General features: G+C 31.2%; 1 protein-coding gene across 2 annotated transcripts in view; it reads left to right on the forward strand.

Moving 5' to 3' along the window:
* Positions 1 to 9,507, forward strand: part of Tps1 (Trehalose-6-phosphate synthase 1) — an 86,080-nt gene extending 76,573 nt beyond the window's left edge. For both annotated transcript variants that reach the window (XM_075369861.1, XM_075369862.1), the window contains one exon: positions 8,727 to 9,507. In XM_075369861.1, the coding sequence (XP_075225976.1) occupies positions 8,727 to 8,951 (225 nt within the window). In that variant the 3' untranslated portion in view covers positions 8,952 to 9,507. The remainder of the gene's footprint in view (positions 1 to 8,726) is intronic.
* Positions 9,508 to 9,997: the final 490 nt, after the last annotated feature.

Raw genomic sequence — 9,997 nt, forward strand, 5'->3', positions numbered from 1 at the left:
ACATGATAGCTAAAATCCCCCTCTACAAACCTACAATAATGCATTGAAATCCATTTACCGGTTTGTTTTCAGTAGCAGTTAAAATAGGTCAAGTACTGTCAAGATGTCAACACGCTTACAGCATGCAGTGATCAAATTTTTAACAGCAGAAAATATGAACCCTACGAATATTTTGCATCGTTTAAAAGCAGTTTACGGTAGTGAAACCGTTGACAGGAGTACTGTGAATAGGTGGGCATTGAAATTTCGCAAATATGAAACTGGTAAATAGAGTCAATTGAGGACACACCTTGCAGTGGACAACCATTTTCTGTTACTGACAAGAAACATCGAAAGGAGGTGGATGATTTGTTTCAAGTTGACTGACGAATCACCCAGCAATGCATCACTATTCAGTTAGGCATATCAAAAGAAAGAGTAGACCATATTATCTATTGAGCAATTGGGTTACTGTAAAATCTGTGCTACTGTCACAATCCGCCATACTCACCAGATTTGGGTCTGTGCGATTTCCACTTCTTCTCTCATCCAAAGAGGGATTTCGAAGGTAATCATTACCCCACCAATGATGAGGTTGAAGGAAGCTGTGGCCACTTGGCTCCAAGAAAGACCGCCAAAATTTTTCATTGATGGAATGTAAAAACTTTGGATAAGTGTATCAGTGTAATTGGGGATTATATTGAAAAATGGCATTTTGAAGCTAACGTATTGTACTTTTATTTCATTCCAATATCTCTTTTCATTTCCATGCAGTGCATATATGTGCAAAATTTATCAGCCAAGCCCTGTTTATAAAAGAGCCGATGGATACAGATTTAAATTTAAATATTAATCTCAAGAATTATTTTATAATATATATATATATATATATATATATATATATATATATATATATATATATATATATATACTTTTTAATCTACTCACTTCAAGAACTTTTGCCATAATTTTATTATTTATGAACGAATTCAAATAAATACTGTCTTAATGTGCATGCATTCCTGGCTCCCAGCATGCCTTACATAAATGCAGATGTCATTTGCAGTTGTAGCGTCACTATATACAGTTTATATTGTTCTTTCAAATAATTGAATGGCTCACCGATTGTGAAATGTGGTTTGTGATTTGATTTTTGACCACAAGGAATGTGTCAGTAGCGAACATTCATCGCCAGATATGTGAGGTTTATGGGCCTAATTCATGAGTGACAACAAAGTGCACAAACGGGTAAGACTGTTCAAGGATGGACCAGACAATGTCCTTGATGAACCACAATTGCGCCAACCTTCTGTAATCACAGATGATTTGGTGTGCTAAGTTTATGTAAACATTTGTGAAGACCGGCAGTTCACGATTTCCACTTTGTCTCTAATATCCCCCCAAGTTTCAAGGTTAGTACTATACAAAATTGTACAGTGAGAAAGTATACTGATACAGTGAGAAAAGACATGAACTTTTGTACCGCACTGTCACTGGGGACTTGGATTTCTTACATCACTCCAGCATCAAAGCGACAGTCAATGGAATGGCAACACAATATTTCCAGTCAAAGTGAAACAGCCAAACAGACAATGTCAACATGCAAAATTATGGCAACCATGTTTTGGAATAGACATGGTGTCCTTTTATTCAGTTTTATGCCCAAAGGAAAAAACAATAAACTCTGTGTCCTGCGCAGAGTTTAAGCTGTATACAGAGACACAGTAGGAGTGTAAGCTGCATACTGCAAGACTTTGACAAAGCTTTGGCATGCCATACAGAACAAGCAATGTGGTCTATTGTCATCTGGAGTTCTGTTGCTGCATGACAATCCACAACCTCATTCTGCTGCTCAGACTCTAGAATTAATCATATCTTTTTGGTGGGAGGAAATGGACCACCCACCGTACACTCTGGACTTTGCACCGAGCAATTACCACCTGTTTTGCTATCTGAAGGAGTTTCTCCGTGGTCATTGGTTTGACACCAACAAAGAAGTAAAAACAATGGTTGTCTTCACAGGCAATTCTATGATGTGGGCATAAAAAATTTAGTAAAATGCTATGATAAATGTTTAAACAAACAAGGTAACTGTGCAGAAAAAAGTGTAAAAAGAGTGAAATAAAAAACCTTTTTGACAATATCTTTACTGGTTTTTTTTTTTGTATTAAAAAATGGACCTTACTTAAATAGCCCTCGTATTAATATAAACCACCTAAAACAGAATATTGATAAAAGAGATCTTACCTTAATTTAATCATTAAAATACTTTATGGGATCCTCCATCCTCAGTCATGATGAATTATTTAATTATGACATAAATAATATGTATCCTAGCATACCTATAGACAATACTATAAAAATATTTTTTTTTAAATCTGATGTGGGCACCAAACTTCCTTGTTCACCTATTAAATTATATATACACATTTTTTTTTTTTTAAATGGAAAGTACATAAAATTTTATTTCATTAATAACTTCTGATATTTTATTATTTTTTTTATTATTATTGTTATTGAATTATTTATTGTAAAAATTTTTTTACAATCAGAGTTTAATAATTATTAACAAATCATTACATTTAAATTTAAAAAAAAAGGAGATGAAGTCTGATTTGAACCAACGTGCCTTCCCCTTCGAAGATCCAAATATTTCTTTAATTAAAATTTAATTTCGCTATAACTCTGGAACCATTGAAAATAAGTTTCATTTCAGTATACCCTCTACATCCTACATCCCTAACAATTTGTTTTACATATTCCAAACGTGGCCTGCCTACACAATTTTTTCCTTCTACCTGTCCTTCCAATATTAAAGCGACTATTCCAGGATGCCTTAGTATGTGGCCTATAAGTCTGTCTCTTCTTTTAACTATATTTTTCCAAATGCTTCTTTCTTCATCTATTTGTCGCAATACCTCTTCATTTGTCACTTTATCCACCCATCTGATTTTTAACATTCTCCTATAGCACTACATTTCAAAAGCTTCTAATCTTTTCTTCTCAGATACTCCGATTGTCCAAGTTTCACTTCCATATAAAGCAACACTCCAAACATATACTTTCAAAAATCTTTTCCTGACATTTAAATTAATTTTTGATGTAAACAAATTATATTTCTTACTGAAGGCTCGTTTCGCTTGTGCTATTCGGCATTTTATATCGCTCCTGCTTCGTCCATCTTTAGTAATTCTACTTCCCAAATAACAGAATTCTTCTACCTCCATAATCTTTTCTCCTCCTATTTTCACATTCAGTGGTCCATTCTTCCACTCTCCTCTCAATTCTTCTGTATAGAATTCTAGTTAAGATTTTTGATGCATGACTAGTTAAACTAATTGTTCTGTATTCTTCACATTTATCTGCCCCTGCTTTCTTTGGTATCATGACTATAACACTTTTTTTTAAGTCTGACGGAAATTCCCCTTTTTCATAAATATTACACACCAGTTTGTATAATCTATCAATCGCTTCCTCACCTGCACTGTGCAGTAATTCTACCGGTATTCCGTCTATTCCAGGAGCCTTTCTGCCATTTAAATCTTTTAATGCTCTCTTAAATTCAGATCTCAGTATTGTTTCTCCCATTTCATCCTCCTCAACTTCCTCTTCTTCCTCTATAACACCATTTTCTAATTCATTTCCTCTGTATAACTCTTCAATATATTCCACCCATCTATCTTTTCACCTTGTACTGTTACTCCGAATCTAAATTGTTCTTTAACATCATTAACTGCTAGTTCCATGTAAAGATTAAAAAGTAACGGAGATAGAGAACATCCTTGTCGGACTCCCTTTCTTATTATGGCTTCTTTCTTATGTTCTTCAATTGCTACTGTTGCTGTTTGGTTCCTGTACATGTTAGCAATTGTTCTTCTATCTCTGTATTTGAACCCTAATTTTTTTAAAATGCTGAACATTTTATTCCAGTCTACGTTATCGAATGCCTTTTCTAGGTCTATAAACGCCAAGTATGTTGGTTTTGTTTTTCTGTAATCTTCCTTCTACTATTAATCTGAGGCCTAAAATTGCTTCCCTTGTCCCTATACTTTTCCTGAACCAAATTGGTCTTCTCCTAACACTTCCTCCACTCTCCTCTCAATTCTTCTGCATAGAATTCTAGTTAAGATTTTTGATGCATGACTAGTTAAACTAATTGTTCTGTATTCTTCACGTTTATCTGCTCCTGCTTTCTTTGGTATCATTACTATAACACTTTCTTTGAAGCCTGACGGAAATTCCCCTTTTTCATAAATATTACACACCAGTTTGTATAATCTATCAATCGCTTCCTCACCTGCACTGCGCAGTAATTCTACAGGTATTCCGTCTATTCCAGGAGCCTTTCTGCCATTTAAATCTTTTAATGCTCTCTTAAATTCAGATCTCAGTATTGTTTCTCCCATTTCATCCTCCTCAACTTCCTCTTCTTCCTCTATAACACCATTTTCTAATTCATTTCCTCCGTATAACTCTTCAATATATTCCACCCATCTATCGACTTTACCTTTCGTATTATATATTGGTGTACCATCTTTGTTTAACACATTATTAGATTTTAATTTATGTACCCCCAAAATTTTCCTTAACTTTCCTGTATGCTCCGTCTATTTTACCAATGTTCATTTCTCTTTCCACTTCTGAACACTTTTCTTTAATCCACTTTTCTTTCGCCAGTTTGCACATCCTGTTTATAGCATTTCTTAATTGCCGATAGTTCCTTTTACTTTCTTCATCACTAGCATTCTTATATTTTCTACGTTCATCCATCAGCTGCAATATATCGTCTGAAACCCAAGGTTTTCTACTAGTTCTCTTTATTCCGCCTAAGTTTGCTTCTGCTGATTTAAGAATTTCCTTTTTAACATTCTCCCATTCTTCTTCTACATTTTCTACCTTATCTTTTTTACTCAGACCTCTTGCGATGTCCTCCTCAAAAATCTTCTTTACCTCCTCTTCCTCAAGCTTCTCTAAATTCCACCGATTCATCTGACACCTTTTCTTCAGGTTTTTAAACCCCAATCTACATTTCATTATCACCAAATTATGGTCGCTATCAATGTCTGCTCCAGGGTAAGTTTTGCAGTCAACGAGTAGATTTCTAAATCTTTGCTTAACCATGATATAATCTATCTGATATTTTGCAGTATTGCCTGGCTTTTTCCAAGTGTATATTCTTCTATTATGATGTTTAAATTAAAAAAATCATAAAAAAGTCATAAAATTTAAAAAATCATGGGTGTTTGCAATTACTAAATTATATTTCATGCAAAACTCTATAAGTCGGTCCCCTCTTTCATTCCTTTTGCCCAGCCCGTATTCACCCACTATATTTCCTTCCTTGCCTTTTCCAATGCTTGCATTCCAATCTCCAACTATTATTAAATTTTCATATCCTTTTACGTGTTTAATTGCTTCATCAATCTCTTCGTATACACACTCTACCTCATCATCATCATGGGCGGTTGTAGGCATATAGACGTTAACAATCATTGTCGGTTTAGGTTTTGATTTTATCCTTATTACAATGATTCTATCGCTATGCGTTTTGAAATACTCTACTCTCTTCCCTATCTTCTTGTTCATTATGAAACCTACTCCTGCCTGCCCATTATTTGAAGCAGAGTTAATTAATCTAAAATCACCTGACCAAAAGTCGCCTTCCTCTTCCCACCGAACCTCACTAATTCCCACTACATCTACATTTATCCTATCCATTTCCCTTTTTAGATTTTCTAGCCTACCAACCTTTTTTAAACTTCTAACATTCCACGCTCCGACTCGTAGAATGTTATTTTTTAATTTTCTGGTGACCCTTTCCTTAGCAGTCCCCACCCGGAGATCCGAACGGGGGACTAGTTTACTTCCAGAATATTTTACCAAGGAAGACGCCTCCATCATTGTTATATGAAAATGCAGAGAGCCACATTTTCTTGGAAAAAAAGCAGCTGTAGTTTTCCATTGCTTTCAGCTGCGCAGTACTCAGAGGACTGAGTGATGTTGATATGGCCGTTTAAGTCATTCTGACTCACGCCCCTAACAACTACTGAAAGAGCTGCTGCCCTCTTTCAGTAGTTTCAACATCCTACAGCTAATCATTTTTGAGTTATGCAAGATACATACGTACAAACATCACGCCAACACTAGTGAAAATGGATATTTCTGTTGAAATCTGAAAACCAAAACTTTTTGCGATCACAATACCTCCTTTACTTCATATAGTGAAATAATAAATTAAAAGTAACCAAGAAGATCCAAATTTTATTAAAGGTATCATCACTATTTTAAGAAATATATTTCATCCAAGATGAATAAGAGAGTGAATAAAAGAATACCTTACCTGTGGGATTTCCTCATACACATAAAGTTTGATATGTTGATGATATTCTCATTATATATAACCCGGTAGTAAATAATGAACATCTAATATTATTAATCAAATTAAACCCTTAAAATAAAAATTTCAAATTCACATTTAAAATAGAAAATTGAATGTTAAATTATTTAGAAGTCAATATTGAAATAAACAGTACAACCAAATTGAAACTTCAGTGTATAGAAAACCTACATGTAGTAACATAAGAATTCATAAAAAAATTAAATTGCCCTTGGTTCATAAAATTAACACTTATACAAATATGATTAATAGAGCAATCAAGTACAGATATTAACAAAGAAGTTAAATAATGAAATAGATATAAAAAAGCATATTGCATTTGAAAATGGATATGATACTACTTTAATTAACAATATTTAAAAAAACAGCTGTCAAAATACAATAACAAAATAACTACTTTACAACCATACATAATAAAATACACAAAAGTGAAAACAAACATAAAGTATTTATATACTAACAATATTGAAAATGTTATAAGCCTTCCAATAAAAAAAGATTTTAACCGGCATACAAACTTATTAACCACATAATAAAATATTTAAGAAACAAAACTAATAATAAAAAAATTAAATCTATATGTAATGTATAAAATTAAATTTAGTGATTGTGATGCAGTCCAAGCAGTATTTGTTGTAAAATGGACTTTTTCTATATGATCGCTAATTCTTGCTTTGCCTCCAGAATATCATCGGAAATGATTATTTTGTTATGCACCCGTTAAAAAAAGATGTGCTTAAATTTTTATTAAACAAAATGTAAAAAATTGCAAAATATCCATTTTTTCTCCTATTTCCCTAGATAAACACGATAACTGTTCATTTTATAGAAAATATTGAAAGAAAAAAAAGTTTTTTTATTAACTTTTACACACAGTATCATTGGTTGCAAATCTAAAAATACATTATTGATGCAGAAATAGCAGCAGTAATTGTCAAAAACATTAAAAATTAAAAAAACTTTTTTTGGGAATTTTTTTGAGTACTTATATTGTACATAAGACCTTCAGATTTTGCCTCAAAGAACTTTTTGATATGATAAAGCAACACGCCAAATTTCAACAAAATCAGTTTGACAGTCTTTGCATAATAAGTTTGCAATCCAGATTAAAAAAAGAGATTTTTCCAAATTGTGTAGAGCCTGAAATAAAGTCTCTAGATACTTGAATTAATCAGATATAAAAGAACTTTCAAATGATTTTGAAAAATTTAAATCTGTTAATTAGGAAAGCCTAGGGAATTTTTCAAACATACTTGCATTTAAGAAACAAAATTACTGTTGCTTTCACTGGTAGGTTGTAATGAAAATTGAAACATTTCAAAAACAATAATTATTACTCCATTGCTCCACCCATTCACTGGAATTATCACTGCAATGCCCAACAGTTCTTAGTGGAGTTCTTCCCAGAAGTTCAGGTCACTTCTGTTTTATTGTAAAAACCGAAATTGGAGGCAGATAATATCCAGTTGCATTAATGCAACAAATGATAGTAACATTTCTCCCTCCCACTGCTGATACGACTTTGAAAACTCTAGTCCCTGTGGGTGATATAACCTGAAACACAGTGTGCCAGAAATAAATAAAGTAGCAGAAAAGGCGCTATTAGATTTAAATTATTTTAAATTTTATTTTAAGAAAATTGTAATTTTTAATTATTTTCTATAACTTTATATGCCTTTTAAGATATAATGGAACAATTTATGGATCATGTAACGTAAGAAAATCACATAAAATAAATAAAAAATACGTATAAACAACCAAAAGAATACAGCAAAAAACACTTTTGGATAAGATGACGTTAACTTGTGTTGATCATCAGTGTTAAAAGTCTTTGCTTTTTGTGGTAGAATTTAAAAAGATAAGATAAAAATAAATTGTGATTGTGAAAAGCATTTTGTCTAAGGTAGTTGTGTATATCAAAGAATAACCAAATATCTTACATGTTAGTCCACAAAATCATACCTGAAGGTCTTAAAAATTACAACACGTCAGTCAAAATATACAAACATTATCATTATTAACAAGAAACAAAATGGCAGCAATGGAGTGGCTTCAATGTGCATGTTTTTAGTGCCTTAACAGTGTGGAGCCCTAGTGATATCCTAGGTGGTATAACATAGTAGTATGTTATCTTACCCTGCTTATCAACATGCCCCAGTTTCCCCTATGTATTCATAAATGGAATCCTTTTTTTGTTATTAAAATGAAAATAAATGTAATGTAATTTTAAATAAATAATTTTTTCATAAGAATATTCAATTTTCAAAATTTCCTGTTTCACATAGCAATCCAGGGAAACAGAAAAATTTATACTGTACTTACATTGATTATTAACTTGATTTTTTTTCAGGCATTAAAAGGTATGGCAGCTACATTTCGTGTGGCGACATCAAGTATCGTGAAAACAGCTGCAGAACGTCGTTTACCAGATACTGATTCCGTTTTAACATTGCTTAAATGGGTTGAAAAACATTTTGGTAAACGTACACCTAGATTGTCAAATATTGCTAGTGTCGACTTAAGAAATTCTCAATCAGGCTCTCTAAAAATGCATATGTCATTATCTAAAGATTAAGTTAAGTGAAAAAAGGTGTTGATAGTTTTGATTGCTTTGCATCGCACAGTGTCTATTTATCTATATGTTTGAATTAGAATGTTTATTATGTATAGTTTAAATAAAAATATATTTTGAAAGCTTTAAAATTTTATTTAAGTTTCAGTGTCAGAATATATTTATTTTGATGTTCTATTATTTATTCTGCTTTAAAAATAAAAAGAGTAATAAATATTTTGCAAAAAAAAATTTATATAAAATAAACACTTTTTTAAATTCTAATGTTGGTGATATGTATTTTTTTATTTAAAAATATTTTATTAGTATTTGTATTTAAATATTTTAAAATTTATACAAATTAGCTATAAAATGAATCATGACATTTTTATTTATTTTATCTGTTTTTTTCCAAAGTTAATTTTTTATATATTTATATGTACGTACTGATATAAAAGGATTATTTTTCTGTTGTTCCTCTGCTGATATTTGTTTTAACCTGATATATTTACATTATAAAAAATTATGTATTTATTTTTTTACATAATAAATTTAATTCAGTCTTTTGTATTGTATCATATTTATTTGTTAAATATTTTGATTTTTATTATTATACTTTTTAAATTATGTGTTACAACTTTATAGTTGATTGTTCTTCTTCCTCTTAAACAGTATTATTTGTAAACACTGCATGTTAATAAAAGTTATTAAACAATGGTAATAAAGATTACATATGTTAATTTGCAATCAAAATTATTACGTAAAAAATTTGTATGCTCTGATTATTCTATACATATATATATATATATATATATTTTGTATTACCTTTGCCACTGTGTTATAATATAATTGCATTCCACATAATTGCTTTCCCATTTTATAATCCTAGTTCAAAGTTTGTTTAGAAAGCTAGGTAAAAAAGTTTAGAAAAAGAAATCCTGTGATGAAAAATTTGTATGTTTAAAAAATGTATACTTTTTATTATTCTTTCTGTAATTTTATTTTGTTTATGTGTACTTAATTTCATATTCCTAATGTGTAGATTTCAATCTGTTCAACTAGTGAACAAT

The sequence above is a fragment of the Lycorma delicatula genome, chromosome 6 (assembly GCF_047948215.1).
Source record: "Lycorma delicatula isolate Av1 chromosome 6, ASM4794821v1, whole genome shotgun sequence".
NCBI lineage: Eukaryota > Metazoa > Arthropoda > Insecta > Hemiptera > Fulgoridae > Lycorma > Lycorma delicatula.